Here is a 19,802-nt window from a genome sequence, read left to right on the forward strand (position 1 = left end):
TACACTGCCAGCTGAAATTGATTCCAACCTTTTTACAAAAGCACGACAGGAGAGGTTTACTGAAATATAGCTGGTCAAAACTTTTGCTATTTATCAAGCGGAACGAAACCTACCTCAATACTCACAATTGAATGGGCCGTCTTCTCCTGCAACACAAAATAACTTAGTTTCCAGCGCTGAAGCATTGACGCAGAGGTATTGATTAGACCGTCATCCTAAGGCTCTATGGACTCCTTAAGACAACAAACAACATGTTGCAAATGCAACCTTGCTAAGTTGTCAAATTATTATAACCATTACTTCCCCCCCTCCCCATTTCCTGTTCCAACGACGTTCTTTCTTTTTACATTGTCGCCGAAGTGAGCAACTGTGCAACAAAATGGCACAAATGCAGTATGTGTCGATGGGCGTAGTTACTAAAATGAAGTAGCTTTGGGTGGTTGCAAAACGTGCGAGTAGTGAATGTGTGGCCAGTCGTAAAAGCAATTGCCGAACAGTCAGTTAAGGCCAAAAACATTTGGCAGTGGCAAATACGGAAAAAAAACATGAAATACTGGCAAAATACTTTTTAAATACAAAATAAAAAAACAAAAAAGGCCACAGGAAGCGCATGTGCGGCGCTCGTAAGTACAGTTGCACATACACACATATGCATGCATGCAAGTATCTTGGAGTGAAAAGAAGAACTACTCAGCAAACACTCTAATTCAAGAACTGAGATTAGTTGGAAGTACGCTCATACTAGTACGCGAGGGAGCAGTATTGTACTAGTTGCAAAATTACTACTTTAAATGATATGGAAAACAAAATTGTTTTATTCTTAAAATTTGTTGTTTTTAAACGGTAATAATTAATAACTACTCAGCAAACATTCTAATTCAAGAACTGGGATTATTTGGAAGGAGTCTCATACTAGTACGCGAGGGACCAGAATTGTACTAGTTGCAAAATTACCACATTGAATGATATGGAAAACAAGATTGTTTTATTCTTTAAATTTGTTGTTTTTAAACGGTAATAGTTAATAACTACTCAGCCAACATTCTAATTCGGGAATTGGGATTGGTTGGAAGTAGGCTCATCCTAGTACGAGAGGGACCAGTATTGTACTAGTTGCAAAATTACTACTTTAAATGATATGGAAAACAAAATTGTTTCATTCGCTAAATTTGTTGTTTTTAAATGGTAAAACTTAATAATTTTTATTTTTCTTTGGAAATGTATTTATTGTTTTTTTGAAGTAATATTGGAGAGAAAAGCAGAGCTACTGAGCAAACATTCTAATCATCCTAGTACGAGAGGGACCAAAATTGTACTAGTTGCAAAACTACCACTTTGAACGATATGGAACACAGTTTTTTGTTTATTACATTCGGTTTTTTTAAATAGCAATATTTCATAATTTTTATTTATAATTTGCCAATATAATTTTTAAAAATAAAATCATTAGATTGAACAACAAATTTAGGGATTAGGACAAACAATTCATAATAAAATATTTCCTAAACGTTTATTTATGAATTTCTATTGACTCTCTTAACTGATCCAAAACTCGTGATTTTAGTCGCAAATTGGACTACAAAAAAATTGACACTATAAATAAAATAATACAAAATATTTCCTAAACTCCTAAACGTTCATTTATGAATTTCTATTGACTTTTTCAACTGGCCCAAAACTCGTGATTTTCGTAGAAAAATTCGACATAATCAAATATTTCCTAAACTCCTAAACGTTCAGTTATGAGTTTCTATTGCCTTTTCCAACTGGTCCAAAACTCATGATTTTCGTCACAAATTGGACTAGTATTTGCTGTGTGTATTATGAACTACTTCAGTAACTAGTAACTGAGTAGTTCCTTAAGTGGTACGATGCTGATGCCTAGGCTGACAGTTGACATTTCGTAGTGCATACATTACAATGTTAAAAATATCAGTTACTAGCATTGCATAGAAGACAGAAGACTTACTACTTCAGCTGAAAGTAAACTGCTAGTAAGGCAACTCAGACCTAATATTTTTGATCGCAGGGTTAGTATGCATCTAAATACACATGTGCTGCATAGCTTATAGGGATGTAAAATGATTCCTTTGCGCGGCCATAAAAAATCTCAAAAAGATGATGGAGAACAGCGAGAGAAGTGAAGAGGACAGTACTTAAAACCTTTTACGACACATGCAATACAAAAAAAAAAGAAAAAAAAGTAACAACAAAACGTCTAGCGAGCGTTTACAGCAGTCACTTAGTCGGCAGGCGAGTCTGGCAGTCAGCCACGCGTAAAGCAAGCTAGAGTGAGGATTCACTCCCTACGCGCCACCATTTTCATCAATATACACATCCGATACTCGCCCGTACAATTTCAAGCTTTTTCAAAACGACAGTCCATGAATGTCACCTGGCCAAAAACTTTTCTAAAGACAATACTGCTTTAGATGCCACCCACCTCAGACCGTTGCTACTCCTATTCATACTAGTATGTGCGTATGTACGTACGAGTGATGTGTGCCTGTTGTACGCTTTACTTTTGAAAGGTTTTAATGCGCATTGAGTGTGCAGAGCTTAAGTTCGATATACGTATGTACATACATATGCATCCGCTACTTATTTATGTATATTATATACGTAATACACACATAACTCCCCCTCTTTGTGAGCAAGTGTGTACGTATAAAGCAATAAGTGTAGTAGAAAATTGTAACTGGAGTAGGTTGAATGGGTATCTGGTACGAATACGTGAGTTGCGCTTAGTCGCTATTGTGGTTGTTTTTATTATGTGTAGGTATAAGTTGTTTACCTTTCCGCTCGTGTAAGGTTTCCTTCATTTGTTTTATGCGACTTGTTTGCCTTAAAATATTTAGTTGCCTCTTAGGACCGGTGTGCAATAGAGGGAAGCATAGAAATATGGTGCAGTGCCCAAACGAGACCTAAACGACTAAAGCTGCACTGAACATTCGGAATACTATTCTGCTTTTAAAATAGTATTTAAATTTCTGACTGCTTAAATTATACCAAAAATATGAAAATTTGTTTATAAGGGGGTATAAACAAAATATGTTAAACTTGTGATGGCAATCATGTTAATGGAAAAAATAGAAAATGGGGTAGAACAGCATAATATCTCGGATGGTACGAGCCTTAAAGTAACTGGCAATTGTATGAGTAAAATAATGTTTTCCTAATACATATGGCAACCCTGGTTCAAATTAAGTATTTTACGCTTTTGAAATAAATTTGGTTACAAGACAAGTAGCTGTTTCAAACGATGCAACTCTAATTGAAAAATGTTTTTTTTTTCGAAAATTCACATGGCAACCCTAGTTCAAATTAAGTATTTCGCATTTCTGAAATAAATTTAGTTACAAGGCAAGTTGTTGTTTCAAACGAAGCAACTCTAATTGAAAACTTTTTTTTTTTTAAAATTGATATGGCCAACCCTAGTTCGAATTATCCTTTGTGCATTTTTAGATTTTTTTTTTTTTAACAAGCAGAGACAATGCAGCTTCGAACGACATAATTTTTTTTTTTTTCGAAAATTCATATGGTAACCTTGGTTCAAATTAAGTATTCTGCGCTTTTGACATAAATTTGGTTACAAGACAAGTAGCTGTTTCAAACGATGCAATTCTAATTGAAAAATTATTTTTTGCGAAAATTTATATGGCCACCCACCCTAGTTCAAATTAAGTATTTCGCATTTTTTAAATAAATTTGGTTACGAGACAAGTTGTTGTTTCAAACGAAGCAACTCTAATTGAAAACTTATCTTTTTCAAAAATTCACATGGCAACCCTAGTTCAAATTATGCGTTGTGCATTTTTGGATTTTTTTATTTAACAAGCAGAGGCAATGCAGCTACGAACGACATAATTCCAAACATAATTTTTTTCAAGGATGCTTATGGCAACACTAGTTCAAAACATACATTTGAATTTCTGTAGTTTGTGTCTGTAACAACGATATACATAATTCTCAATAGTAAAACTAATTTTCTTTAAGCATAGATATGGCAACGCTGCTTCAAATTAAGCTTTTTGAATTTTTGTAATTTGTGTCGTAAAACTATTTTTCTTTGAAAATGCGTTGGCAACCCTAGTTCAAATAATGCATTTGTAATTTTTGAAATATGCCGACAAATTTCAGTCAACCAACAGTAACCACTCTGAATATGAAAAATGAGAGATATTTGCGCATTGACAGAAAAAAATTGATTTAAATTAAAAAATGGCCACCAACAATTCATGATTTTTTTTGCAGATTTCTTAAAATGCTTGTATTTTTTGCACGAAACCGAATTCAATAAAGTTTCGAAGGAAAAGCATTTTCAAATACCTCTCAATTGATACCTAGTATATTGCATTTTCAGGAGCTCATTTTATTCCTCCGCATGAGGATTTGCAATTCTCAACGGGCTAATAAACAATTTTTGTATTCTATAATGAATGAAAAGCCTTAAGCCTCGAAGAGAAAATATCGCCACTAATATTGAATTGTGTTCAACTTCGTTGAAAATCATTTTTTTAAAGCCTTCTTTTAATATTTAATGGAATTTCGTTCATTAGTATTTGAATTACAACTGGCTTTGTAAGAGAAGTTGTATCTATTTACGATTTTCGCGTTTTAATAAATTCTTTTTTTATCAAGGGGGAAGAATATAATTCAGAAAAAAGTGGCTGGATAAATGTTAACCCACATTTGAATCTTTCATTTCACCGTGAGACGCTGGGTTGCGTATTTCCAATTTCGTCGTACCTGCACTGAAAATATTGAGTGCGTGATTGAGCGTCCTTCTAAGGCCACCACAACGGAAAATAACGAAAAAAAGATGTTGCACGAAAATTTGGATATGAGAAAGCTAGCCGTGACACGCTCACGACATTACATTGACACATTCATCGATGTAAACGACAGCCAAATTAAAGCAATTGCGTTACAATTTGGTTCACCACCCTCCGTATTTTTTGAATCTGTCTACAAATTACTATTATTTTTTCTATATATGGAGAACTTTCTCCTAGAAAAAAATCTTACGTGGAATGCAGATATTATCGACGAAACAGATGCTCATTTTCAAACTCTCTACAATTTTTAGTTTAAAGGTAACAAAACATTGGAGGGCATGCTGAATTTTTATCTAAATTTTCGTTTCAGACTCGGGACTTCTTATTCCATGTAGTATTTATAAGGTGATTCAATGCAGAATTAGACTTCTGTCAGAAAGTACATATTAGCAATATGTATGATATTTTGTTTGTTTATTCTAAGAAAAATGAATCGATACTTAAAAGTGATCCAAACGTATCACGAAAATGATTGTTCTGTAAGAAACACATTTCATGTTTGAAACAAAAAAAAAAAATCATCACGGACGATAAGGCACATTTTCACTTCAACGGATACGTTAACAGGCAAAACTGCCGTGATTGGGGTACCGAAAATCCACATGACATTCGCACGCACCCCAACGAGCATGTAAAACATATTCATAATGATCTAAGACGTGGGGAGTTTCGTACGAGTCAAAAATAATTAGGAGCCATGGAGTTAACCAGATCCGTGAGGTAACACCTTTTAAGCAATTCTGAGGCGTGAGTGGTGGATTGTGGAGCGTAGGTACTGCTATGCCGGTATGGCAGTACTTATGTGAGTTTCCTCTTCACGAGCGTCATGCGGAAAAAAACGAGTCACTGCTTTGTGTGATTTTTGCGCTGACGGAGTCATTGGACTGTACTTCCTTCTAATCCTTCTTATTTTTGAATGTTTCCTTCGCGGCTCGCTTCTTTAAATTTCCCCAAAGGTTTTGAATGGGGTTTACATCGTGCGAATGGCTTAGACAATCCATAACTTTAACATTACTTTGGAAAAACCATTTACATTGAGGAGCGTTTGGGTTCTTATCTTGCTAATGATAGCATCACTTTTTCAAGTATGTCCTTAAAGGGTCCGGCACACGAAGTTTAACCAACTTCAGAACGCTCGCGCAGATGACACACGGGCATTAGATGTCTGTTAGTTGGCTAAATGACAGTCCAGAGTATTGTTTACAAGCGCGCGGAAACATTTTGCCGAGAGTCAACGCGAAAAAAGAAAATCAGCAATGGATTTCAAACGTAATAGTGAGATAGCATTATATTTGGCGGGAAAATCACAACCATCGATTGCTCGTGAGTTCGAGCCCCTTAAAGTAAATAAAGTTTTTGTTTATCGCACCACTACTCGTTACAGTGATACAGGTAGCATCGCGAAACGTTAAGCAGGTGGTTGTCACAAGACTGCAATGTCACGTGAAATGGTTCAAAAAGTGATGAAACGACTTGAGCGAAATCGCCGACGAAGTGCCAGTCAAATGGCGAAAGAACAGAAAATATCTGACCGTAGCATCTGCCGCATACTGAAAAATGATCTCAAAGTCAATCCTTACAAGACCCAAAAGATGCATGATCTCAGACCAAAGTAGCAATAAGTCAGGCTTGAGAGAGCGAAGGAATTAAGCAATTCGTAAACTCCCAAAACGATATGGTTCATTTGATCGACCGTTCATTCGAGAATCTGAGTGATCGATTGGCCAACAGGAGGCAGCATCCGCCACAGGTAACTACAGATGAGCTCCAATCGTTTTTATCGAGCCTCTCGAAAAGGTAAATACGAAATATTATCGGGAAAGTATTCTGGAAGTTGCTTTGAAGCCGTACGGGGACAAACATTTCGATGGCAGACTCTGGACGTTTCAAGAGGACTCGGCACCGTCTCACAAAGCTCGAGTGAATCAAAAATGGCTAAAAAACTACGTTCCGAACTTCATAACGTCCACACAATGGCTCTCAAACTCACCAGACGCGAATCCGATGGATTATTCTCTCTAGGCCATTTTGGAGAGCAAAATCCGAACTAAAAGATTCACCAGTCTCCAGACGCTGAAAAAAGCCATTGCCCGCGAGTGGGCCAAAATACCTGCAAGTCACATTCGGGCAGCTTGCGATTCGTTTCTGGACCATCTCAAGGCCATAGTTAAGGCAAAAGGTGGTTGTTCAGAGCGCCATAGCATAATTCAGTGGCATCACCTACTACATTTTTTAGTTTTGCACACCGCAACCCTATGTCACATTTTACTTTACTTTGTATCAAAGCTGTAAAACAAAATATACTTTGATTTTGGATATCATTCTGTGCACACTTGCACATCTGCGTATCATTTCTTGTTGTATTTGTTTTTTGCTATTCTTTGCTACTCGATCGAGCGCAAAAATTCTTGCGCGACGACAACATTTTTGGTGACCCCGACGTGATCACATAGGCACCGCTATTTGCCGATGTGAATTTGCTGTATATTGGACATAAGCACCGTACTGCTTGTACATAAGCACCGTACAAAATTCTCGCGACTCAACAGTTACCTGAGTTGTACAGTCGCATTTTTTCTTTCTTCCAGTTTGCCATGCAAACAGTTGCCGCGTATAATTCATTTTGAATCAACATAAAATATTGGGAGTTTTTAATAGAGAAGCGGACTAACTTTTAAGAAATGTCGTTCTTAAAACGGAAAAGCGTAGCCTTACTACGCCAACTTAATTTGAATCAACCTAGTGTAGAGGAACTGCACGCCATGGATCATGCAGAGCTATCAGTGAGATTAGAGCAGCTAGATCGTATTCAAGATCAATTCGAGTCAACGCAATCTCAACTGGAAGAGGAAGACCCTAATGAACTTGACGCCAACAATCGCGATGAATTTGCAGCCACGTTCATTAGGAGCAAGGCAGCATTTACCAGAGAATTAAACAAGGTGGATTACCAACCAATGTCGTCAACGAGGAATCCACCACTTCAGGAGCAGCCATCCGTCGTCATAGTGAAGCAGCCAAGGTCGCGCCTACCAGAATTACAGCTACCACAATTTGGTGGAGCATACACAGAATGGCCGAACTTTTTTGGCATGTTTCAAACGGTTGTTAACAATGACTCTGAACTGTCGAATCTGGAAAAATTCCAGCACCTGCGATCCTGCTTGAAGGGTGCAGCGCTGGACACCATTCAATCTCTTGAAATTCGTGATGAAAATTACATAACTGCATTGAACTTACTAGTTGAAAGATTTGATAACCGACGTTTAATTTTTCAGGCCCACATTCATGAGTTATTCAAGCTGCAAAGGGTGAGTGCTGATAGGCAATCAGGAGAATTACGGTCGCTTGTGGACAGAATTGTATCGCATGTTCGAGGTTTACAGTCGCTGGGCACAACCGAACAAATAGCCGACTGTTTACTCCAGCACATTACGGCACAGAAATTGGATGCGACCACGCATACGCTATGGGAAGAACGAGTATCCACTGACAGACTGCCCACTTGGACGGACATGGTTACTTTTTTGCAAAAGAGATGCCAAGCAATGGAAAATGTGGCCCACGCTATGGTAACGAAGACACCTAGCACTCAGGTGAGCAATGCAAAATATCGAAAAACCTCATTTGTCGTATCAAAGACTGCTCAAAAAATCTGTGCTGTCTGTAATAAGCACGATCACGTCGTCTACTCCTGTCCCGCGTTTGCCAGTATTAGCCCGAATGAACGCTGGAAAAAGGCAAAAAACGCTAAATTGTGTATTAATTGCCTTAAACCAGGCCATCAGGTGCAGCAGTGCAAATCATCTGCATGCCGCCGTTGCTCGTTGATGCACCACACTCTATTGCATTTTAATCAGACGGATCAGACGAATCTCAGACCGCCCGAAGGATTACCTAGTCCAGCGCAGTCAGCACCACTCATAGCCATGACAGCCAGCACTTCGTCTCCAGCTCAACCAACTGCTAACTCAAATGAATGCGTGCTACTTGCTACTGTTGTTGTTTTAATTCGCAACTATGTCGGTTCTCTCGTGCCATGTCGTGCCATTCTTGATTCCGCTTCCCAGCTTAATTTTGTAACAACTAGACTCGCTAGTCAATTACAGCTTAAAAAATCTAAGTCATTAGTGACAGTTTCGGGCATTGGAGACTTAGAACTCGTTATCGACTCCAGCGTGAACATCTTCATTCAGTCATTACATAGCAACTTCACTGCGACTATAGATGCAGCAGTAACTCCAACAATCATCGATTGCCAACCAAATTATTCACTTGACATCACTCATTGGGATATTCCAGCGAACATAACTCTGGCAGATCCCGAATTTCACAAGCCGCAACGTGTGGACCTCCTGATCGGCGCAAGCATGTTCTTTGACCTGCTATGTATTGGTCAATTTCATTTAAGAAATAATAATCATATTTTGCAAAAAACTCGTTTTGGCTGGGTTGTGTCTGGCGGTCGTGGTATCTCGTCAAGGTTATCATCCTACACAACTACAGCAACAAATTCATTTGAGTCTGATGCGGTTCATCAAACTACCAACGATATGGTGCGTTCACTTTGGGAGGTAGAAAACAGTTTTGAGCCCATTAGAAAGGCTACAAAGGAGGAAATCGATTGCGAGGCTCATTTCAAGGCGCATTACAGTCGTATGGCGACAGGTGAATATTGGGTTCGCCTTCCTTTAAAGCCTAGCGTACATCAACTTGGAGATTCGTACCATCAGGCTTTGCGACGGTTTTTGGCTCTTGAAAGGCGTCTTCAGCGCAATCACGAAGTGAAAGCACAATATTCATTATTCATGAAGGAGTATATTGAGCTCAATCATATGTCTCCTATCTTAAAACTACCAACAACAGTACCTGTTTACTTCATGCCTCATCATTGCGTATTCAAGAATGACAGCTCAACAACCAAACTCAGAGTTGTGTTCGATGGCTCGGCGCTGACGACAACTGGGTATTCATTGAATGAGGTACTGATGACGGGTCCAACGATACAGGCAAAGCTAGTAGATACTCTCATTCGTTTTCGATCACATTCGGTCGCACTGAGCGGCGACATTTGTAAGATGTATCGGTGCATTAAAGTCGCAGCCCCTGATAACTACTTGCAATGCATACTTTGGAGGGATGACCCTCAAGATGACATCCAAATGTTCAAACTCGATACAGTGACTTACGGCACAAAGTCCGCACCCTATTTAGCAGTTCGCACCATGCATCAGCTTGCGGCTGATGAAGCAGCTTCATATCCTCTTGGCGCTCAGATCATTTTGCGCGATTTCTACGTCGATGACTTAATCACCGGCGGCGATACCATTAATGACGTAACTCATATAATGCAACAAACATCTGAACTACTAGGTAAAGGTAATTTTAAAATTAGGAAATGGTGCTCGAATGTACCAAAAGTGCTCAGCAACGTACCAGACGCAGATAGAGAGAAACTCATCAAGTTTGATGATGGTAGTTACATCACAAAGACGCTTGGGCTCCAATGGGACCCTGATTCCGATCTGTTTCTATTTTCGTTTGTTGCACGCCAGGCAAATAAGAAAATAACTAAACGCTCAGTTTTGTCAACAATTGCCCAATTTTATGATCCACTAGGATTGATTGGACCCATCGTATGCAAAGCAAAAATATTTCTTCAACGCTTATGGATGGAAGGGCTCGATTGGGACGAAAGTCTACCATTATCGCATCAAACAGCTTGGCTTCAGCTGTATGGGGAATTCGGTACCCTAAAGCAATTGAAATTTCCTCGATACGTGGCCATCCCAAATGCTTGTCTGGAGTTACATGCATTCTGCGACGCTAGCCTCTCAGCGTACGGCGCTTGTGTCTATATTGTTGCCCGCCTACAGAGAAACGTTCGCACTACATTACTCTGCTCAAAGTCCAGGGTTGCACCACTGAAATCAATTACAGTTCCCAAGCTGGAGTTATGTGCAGCTACGCTTTTGGCGCAAGTAGTCCATGCCATTGACAAGTTACGCGTTTTCAATTGTTCGTTTTTCTGTTGGTCGGACTCCACAACGGTTTTATCATGGCTAAAGGAGGAACCGTCTAGTTTTAATGTTTTTGTCGCCAATCGCATTACAACCATACAACAGTCCACAAAAGATATGGAATGGCGCTATGTGCCAACGAGTCTCAACCCGGCAGACATTTTATCAAGAGGTGCTTCGCCAATCGAATTGGCAAGTTCATCGCTTTGGGCCAACGGGCCTCCATTTCTACACGAATCAGAAATAAATTGGCCCAAACATAGTATTAAACTTGAAACTTTACCTGAACGACGGAAAGTGGCGTTACTGTCCTCGTCTTCAGTAGTTGATGCCTCGCTGAATTGCAAATACATTAATTCCTTTGCAGCAATGCAGCGAATATATGGCTATGTGCATATGTTCATTAAGATGGACCGCTCAGGTAATCTCACCACAGCACACATTCAACACGGAACTTGGTATTTACTTCGTATGGTACAACGAGTTCAATTTTGTTCGGAATATAAGGCTCTGAAAAGGAATTTGCCCATAAGCTCATCAAGTAAACTAACATCTCTGACGCCCTTTTTAGATTCTTTTGGACTCATTCGAGTTGGAGGTCGTTTAAGAAACTCGTTGCTTAATTTTCAGTCTCGCCATCCAATACTGTTGCCGAAGGGACATCCACTTACTAACTCTATAATAATGCATTTTCATCACCAGAATCTACATGCCGGACCTCAATCATTAGTGGCAGCAATACGACAACAATACTGGCCCGTTGGTGGCAAAAAAGCCGTAAGTCACATCATAAACAAATGCGTGCGATGTTTTAGACTCAGACCCAAGATGTGTGAACAAATCATGGGCAATCTACCTGAGGGTCGCGTCCGACCCAGCCGACCATTTCTCACCACTGGTGTTGACTATTGCGGGCCTTTTCACTACCGATCTGAAATAAGAGGGAGACCACCAACCAAATGTTATATTTGTCTCTTCATATGTTTTACTACGAAGGCTGTTCATATGGAACTCGCCAAGGATCTGTCTACTGAGTCGTTTCTAGCCGCCTTGAGGCGATTTTATTCTATTCGCGGCAAACCGATGGTCATCTGGTCCGATAACGCCACAAATTTTGTTGGGGCGAAAAATGAGATGGCTGAATTACGACAACATTTCCTTAAGCAACAACACGTTGAAGAAGTTCACCGGCAATGTCTCATCGAAGGAATTGATTGGAAGTTCATACCACCAAGGTCTCCACATTTTGGAGGCCTTTGGGAGTCCTCAATCAAAATGGCGAAATTCTACTTCTGGCGAGTTGTTGGTTCAGCGTTGCTTACTTTTGATGAACTTAGGACTCTTATATGTCAAATTTCAGCGGTGATAAACTCTCGACCACTTTGTTCAATTTCAGAAAATCCTAACGACTTAGATGTCCTAACACCAGCGCATTTTTTGATAGGTGCTCCACTCACATCCATACCAGAACCAAACCTTTCGACACTTAACATCGGCCGACTTGGACACTGGCAGCGAATTCAGTTCATGCAGCAAGTATTTTGGAAAAGATGGAGTTCCGAATACTTATCACTTCTGCAACAACGCTCCCGTTGGAGATCGTCAAGAGACAATATCGCAGTCGGAACACTTGTCCTCATCAAGGATGAAGTATTGCCACCACTGAAATGGCCGCTTGGTAGAATAACTCAGATTTTCAAGGGAGATGATGGCATGGTTCGAGTAGCTGAAGTTAAAACTGAAGGTGGCGTTTGTAAAAGAGCCATTGCCAAATTGTGCGCTCTTCCCATCGATGATAACGTGGTTGGCAGTATAATCTCCCAACGGGGGGAGAATGTTCAGAGCGCCATAGCATAATTCAGTGGCATCACCTACTACATTTTTTAGTTTTGCACACCGCAACCCTATGTCACATTTTACTTTACTTTGTATCAAAGCTGTAAAACAAAATATACTTTGATTTTGGATATCATTCTGTGCACACTTGCACATCTGCGTATCATTTCTTGTTGTATTTGTTTTTTGCTATTCTTTGCTACTCGATCGAGCGCAAAAATTCTTGCGCGACGACAACAGTGGTCATACCGAGCAAAGGTAGATTAATTCTTAATTTTATATTATTTTCACACATTTTTTACTTTGTATTGAATAAAAGTAATTTTTCAAACTAAATTTATGGCCTTTTTAATTGGTTACACTTCGAGTGCCGGACCCTGCAAAAATAAACGTCCCCATTTTATTGGTTATGAGATGAATGCGTCCTACTCCAAACCAAGAGAAGCAACCCCAAAACATTATGTTGCCGCCACCGTGGTTGACTGTTTTTTGCTTTTGTGAATCGCGGTGAGAAGTCTTGTGCTTTAGCACGCCTGACATTCCGCCCAGCAACATTTTCAGATACATTTATTTTTGTTTCATAGCTCCAAAGTATTTTATACCATTTTTTCATGACCTCAGGTCCACACCATGATTTGTGATATTGAACAAAAATTTTCCGCTTCCTTAAATTTGCTTGTTTTGACAGAGGAACTTTACGAGCTATTCAGTCTGATAGGCTCAGATTGTACAATCGATGCCGTACAGTTCTCGCTGATACTATGTTGTTAATGTCAGCTGCAATGGCTTGTGATGACTTAAAAGAATCACTCTTGGCAGGAGTCTCAATTAAATTATTAGAAGTGAAAGACGTTTTCTTTTTGCCACCACACATCGGTTTTTGGCCTCTTTGGGCTCAAGGGAATTTACCAAATTTTTCAGAAAAATTGAATACAGAAAAAAATCAGTTATTAAATCTAATTCGGTACTTACATTCAATATTTTTCACTTAATTAGTTAAAATGCAAGAGTTATCTGCAAAACACCTATTTTAGTGGCCACGCAAAATTACCCTTTATGAAAACCCCCATTTGTGCAACCAAGAAAGCATTTTGGTATAACAGGACTTTTAAATTCACAACGAAGCAGTGATACCATTAGTAGAAAAAGCGAAACTTCAATAATAGAGGCTTAAGGAAATCAATAGATAAAGGCAGCGTACTTATTTTAATGGCCATGTGTGTATCTGTATAAATGCTCTTCCAAAACGCCCCTTTGCGTCTAAATGCATTTCGGTCTTTATCACTTTACAGCTTATTGGCGCTGTGTGTCACCTTTTTCCAGCCTCTAGACTTTTTTCCACCAACTCTTTTACGCCTTACTTGACTGACATCTTTCTCTTGCTGTGTATTGTTTTTTCTTGTTGTTTTTGTTGCCACATTGCCATCGTTGATCAATGAAATGTGTATTTTGCACACTTCTATTGTTGTTGTGTTTGCTCTTTACTTATTCATTGTGGCTGTTATTGTTTTAAATCGCGCATTGTTTTGTGTGTTTGGTGTTGCCATTTTTCATTCAAGTGTGAAATGAGAACAGCGAACAGCGAACGGAGGACGGTATTGCTTTTGTACTGTACATTTGTGCAACGCGAATTGTAAAGATATATAAATATGTATGTGAGTGCGCAAAACTGTGTGGCAAAAGAAAAAATCATTTCTGCGAAAACACCAAACACCAAGTGGAAGCAGGGGGAGGAAAGTGAAGTGAAGCGCGTTTGGTTTTCTTTGGAAATGTTGCAGCAGCACAAAAAACGGCAAGAAGTCATTGCTCTCCATCGTTGCGGTGGTGTGATGTTGTTGTTTTTGTTGCTGTTGCTATTGCAGTGAATCTTCCACTTGAAATGGATGTCTTTGTTTTTCCAGCAACAGCAAAATAAGAAAAACCACTGCCAGCCAACACCAATTCGCTTCTTTGTTTCTTTGACTATTTTTCTATTTCAGTTCGCCTTTGTTGCGGTTTTTGGCACAGAAATTAAAAATCTTTTCCCGCTTGTCGCCACTAAGCTAAGTTTTTGTTTTGTGTGTCTGACTGTCTACGTCTTACCAACTACCAAGGCGCGCTGCTCATGGTTGGAAAGTCAATAGCGGAGAATTGAGTTTTTGCGGAGCGCAACTTAGAGACACAAATTGAAATGTTTACGTTTTTCAGTTTGTCGTAAAGTTGCTAAAAGAATACAAGTTGCGGTGTGATTTCTCTTAGTCAGTTTACCGTTGGTTTGAGTGTACACACACATCCACGTACATATATATGTCAAGAGTGATTGTTTTAGAATCCGTTAAACTAAGTTAGCTGAAATGACAGCTCAAATGAATTGAATGCAAGCTAAGAAGTTCTTCTCTGCCCACAGTTACTTATTTCTCGGCTAATTACTGTCGTTAGCTAAGAAATGAAGTGTTCCAGTGAGTGCCATATTCCAAATTGGTGCGATGAGGTTCATCGCTCTCTAATATCTGTGTCCTATATGGAGCTTGAAGCCTTTAAGCCCAGCACTAACGCAGCATATGTTATGGGGACTTCTAAAAAGGAAACGATTTTCCACTTCCGTTGTGCATAGCCTGCTTTATGAAAGGAGAGAATGTCAACCCTGGGAAAACATTTGTTCCAGAGTCTCAAGCAACTGCCTGGCTTAGATGTCAACAACCTAATAAGGTTCATAAGCCGCACAGACTGGATATAGTCATGCTGTAAATAAACGTTAAACAAGTTGGTAGCGAGGATGTGCCAACAAAATGCTGCGGAAGCGCTAGTTGGATTTCGGATAAAACACCTCTTCTCTTGCATGAGATTTATAATTTTGAGTTCTTTCTCTTTCCTTGGTAGTTCTGCTATGTGGTAGATGATGTCAGTTGGGTTCTGCTCCTATTCAATACAACTTTTTGATGAACAGCCACTCCCCAGCCTGCCATTTTTCAATGCTTTTGTCTTCTTGATAATAATAACCACTTTTGTCTTCTTGAGTGATAACCACTTACGTGATTTTGGCCGAGTTTAACAAAGCGCGTCAGTCGTTTCTTTCTTGTGCTAACCGGCGCCAATTGGACACACCAAGTGAAGCCAAGTCCTTCTCCACCTGATCTTTCCAACGCAGAGGAGGCCTTCTTCTTCCTCTGCCACCACCAGCTGGTACCGCATCGAATACTTTCAAAGCCGGAGCGTTTGTATCCATTCGGACGACATGACCCAGCCAACGTAGTCGCTGGATCTTTATTCGCTGCGCTATGTCTATGTCGTCGTAAAGCTCATACAACTCATCGTTTCATCGTTAATGCTCTTGTAACTAACTAGCTCTAATTTAAAAATGTTTAAGTGTACAGTTGGTGCAAAACAGCTTTGCAATTACCCACTAGATTTAACACCTTTTTCGTGAAAGTCTAAAGTCTCCTCATTCATTTGCTTCTTCCTATTTGTCACTACAACCGTTTGTCGATTCCAGTCGGTACCAAAAGACTACGCCAATTGTATCTGTTCTTTGCGGAGTTCCACCACTTACTCATATCAAGTGCCAAAAGGCCCTTACAGTCAAGGTGAAGGATTTTTTCACCCGAGCATCATCACCCATAAGTATGAAGTGTTCAATCCGTTACAATCGTTGCACTTTCATCACTTCGTCTTCTTCGGTACCTGTAGTGCGAGCGAAATGAGCCATACATCGCGAACGCTCTGAAATCACTCTCATCTTTCTTGGACACCGTCGGTGTTTCTGTGTCATGTAAAAGAATGAGCCTGATGAGAACTTTGTGGTGCATTATTTTTGTTCGTCGGAAGAAAACTCTGCTATCGAAAGTATTTGTGATACTAAACTCTGGTGCACTTGTAAGAAAAATTTATGTTCGTTCCACAATTTTTCAAATAAGAAGATTCTAAAGAAGTTTTTTTCGGGTCAATCGAAACTATGCACGTACGTGAAATGCTACTGGGGTGGAATACTCCTTGGCCGGATATAAATCCTGATCGTTCAGGTAACGTAGAACCGACTGCCGTGGGGACGTCTCAGCTGTGATGTTATCGACCGAACGAGCAGTGCGAGACCGTCAAATTCTTGCGACTACTCGAGTGGACTCAAGCCATAATTGCCCGCGCACATTCTACAGGAAAATAAAGACAAAATTCACGCTGCAATGAGACAACATTAAACGCCATTTGAAAAGTGTACGGCATATTCACATTATGTCCCATCTTATAGATTTAGGCATCACTGTGCGAGTATTGGATTTCATATAAAAGGTTGCGTATTTGAAGAAGTACTCAAGAAACACTGGCAAGGTCATTCCTCTGAATACCTATTGAATGATGTTGCCTTGATCTTACCACGTGACCGTTCAGCAACATCATTAAGCGCCCGTCACCACTCGAAATAAACTCTTCTCGAAAGAAACCACTCTCTTTTTTTGCAAAAACTATCCAAGTGAAGGATACAAATTTTGCAGGGGTATTGACTTCATTTACTTAGGGTTAGAATTTATATTCTTAACACGTTCCCTGTCCCAATACAAAAATGCAAAATTTACCGACAAGTCCAACAGGGTTGTTTGAATAGTTTGTTTTTTTTGTAGTCATAGGATAGCTTTAGTAATAATAATAATTAAAAAACAAAAAACGGATGTAGGGTATTTCTACCTGAAACACATATGGACCATGAGCGTAGAGGGACATTTTTGCTTCTGCACGTTCATGAAACACACGTGTTTCATATACCCCCTGACGCACATATGGCTCAGGAACGTATCAGTGCTTATCAGGCGCATGATTACTGAACCATATGTGGCTCAGCGGACAGGGAACGTGTTAATAACTGAAAACCACACTCATCATCATTACAGAGAGTGATTGGTGTCATAAACCCAGAAAACTATTGGACTTCCAGACATTTATTAGAGCTGTCAGCTAAAGGAGTTTGGATATGATATTGGATTGTTTAAGGACGTCAAAACGGAGTCTTCTTGCACCACCCAACACGACATCAAGTGCTGATGGAAAGTAAGAACACTGCGACCGAGGCGCCTTTTCATCGCGCTGCGCACGAATTTCCGATCGACAAGCTGAAAAGGAGTTAACCAGTGGAGCCTGTAAGACTTTTTCAAACAGCGAAAGACTTTCGGTACATTTCGTCAATAGTGTCCTTGAATGCTGCATCAGTGTACGTATGTTTCGACTGATTCCCTTATCGCCCTATCCACATAACTAAGTATATCATAAATGCCATCAATGAAAATTAAACGCGAAATTAATCTGATCACATATTTGATGGCATGCCAAGCGCCAGTAGTAAGAGGAAAAATAAGGATTGTTTTCTAGAATCTGATACCGAACTCGTTTTCCTCTCAATCAATCAATTAATTCTGTACGTACGCATATCGACATTCGTAGGTAAGTCAGTAATCTTATCTTGTGCATCAGTTGAAGAGCAACAATGTTGTGATAATTATTGAAACTGTCAAACAGCATTAAAATTATTGTATTCCTACAGCTAAGCTTTCGATATACTACTTAGCAAAGCTGAAATATTGCACAAAGCCGAGTGGAGATATGCCGTCAATCTCAGATAAACAGACATAGATAGTTTCATCTGGCACTGCGGGCATCCGAACAAGCGAGCGAGCGGTTGGTCGGTCGGACGTACGGCCAGGCAATTTGTCATATTGACTTAAGTCATACACTCATACCTACACATGTATGCATGTGCTAATATAAATATGCTTGGTAAGACTATTTGATCATATACATATGCATAGTATTTATACATACTTATGTGGGATTTATGTGAGTATTAATGGCAATTTAATTCAATTTGCGCTGATTATGACTATTACTGCATAAAGGCTTTGATAAGACCAATATGTAGGAGTATGTATTTGAAAACCCCCAGAAGTGTGTAAAATAAGGGTGTAATCTGACAGTGAATTTGAGTATGTATAGACTAGTAAATTTTGATCCCCTACTAGTTCCCAACTTTCTCCATTATACATTTATACGCTGATTTAAATGGATGTGGCAAATGCAATATTTTGTATTTATTTTAGACTAGTTCGGAAATAGTCCGCAAAAAGTTTCACCTTTATAGTTTTATACGCTGATTTAAATGGACGGGGCAATTGCAGTATGATGTATTCATTTCGGACTAGTTCGTAACTAGTCCTCTGCAGTAGGGAAACATTTTATCTTTATAAATTTATACGCTGATTTAAATGGATGTGGCAATTGCAATATCCCCTATTCATTTTAGACTAGTTCCTAACTAGTCATCTTCAGTCCGCAAAAAGTTTAGCTTTATACGCTGATTTAAATGGATTGCAATATTCGGTAGTTGCAATATTCAGTATTCATTTTGGACTAGTTCCTAATTAGTCCTCTTCAGTCCGCAAAAAGTTTCACCTTTAATTTTTATGGTTTTATATGCTGATTTAAATGGATGGGGCAATTGCAATACTCTGTGTTCACTTTGGACTAGTTGCTAACCAGTCCTTTTTTTGTTTTGTTTGTTTACGAAAGTATATTTCTTTCAAATTTTACCATATTTCTTCCTCTTAATGTGAGTAAGTGTAATACATGCTCTGCAGAGTGAACCGAACTTAAGTGAGCTTAGTTCATCATGGCTCAGTACTAGTCCGCAGCCCAACTGAATTTATTTTCTTTACTGCCACAGTCGCTTTAATACTATGTTTTAGCAAGAATCACTTTTGATATAAATCTATTAAAGAATGAACACGAAGAAAAAGTGTGTTGTGTTCCCTCATCACTTGCATAAAATTGGTGGAACGAAGGCCTGGCAGTGGCAAAAAACAAGGATTTGCCCCGGAAACAAAAGCCAAAAAATGGTGTCATTATTTCGAAAAAAGCTGATCTTTGTCTGCGAGATGCTGCAAAACATGCGCATATGTCGGAAGAAAACGTTCAAAAAGTGCGCAAAGGTGAAGGTTTACGACCATGTAAAAAGTTGGTAGGACTCAATTGAAATGATAAACAAAATAAGAGCGATAAAACACGTGCGCGAAAATTATACAGCCAAGATATGCATAAATATGGCTGGGTGGTTATGCACGATGAAACATACGTCAAAGAGCAGACTTTA

General features: G+C 39.3%; 1 protein-coding gene across 1 annotated transcript; it reads left to right on the forward strand.

Moving 5' to 3' along the window:
* Nucleotides 1-7,519: 7,519 nt before the first annotated feature.
* LOC128861922 (uncharacterized) lies at nt 7,520-12,715 on the forward strand. Its single transcript, XM_054100297.1, has one exon. It carries the CDS (start codon nt 7,520-7,522, stop codon nt 12,713-12,715), a length of 5,196 nt encoding a protein of 1,731 aa, XP_053956272.1.
* Nucleotides 12,716-19,802: the final 7,087 nt, after the last annotated feature.

Source organism: Anastrepha ludens, chromosome 4, assembly GCF_028408465.1.
Source record: "Anastrepha ludens isolate Willacy chromosome 4, idAnaLude1.1, whole genome shotgun sequence".
Lineage (NCBI taxonomy): Eukaryota > Metazoa > Arthropoda > Insecta > Diptera > Tephritidae > Anastrepha > Anastrepha ludens.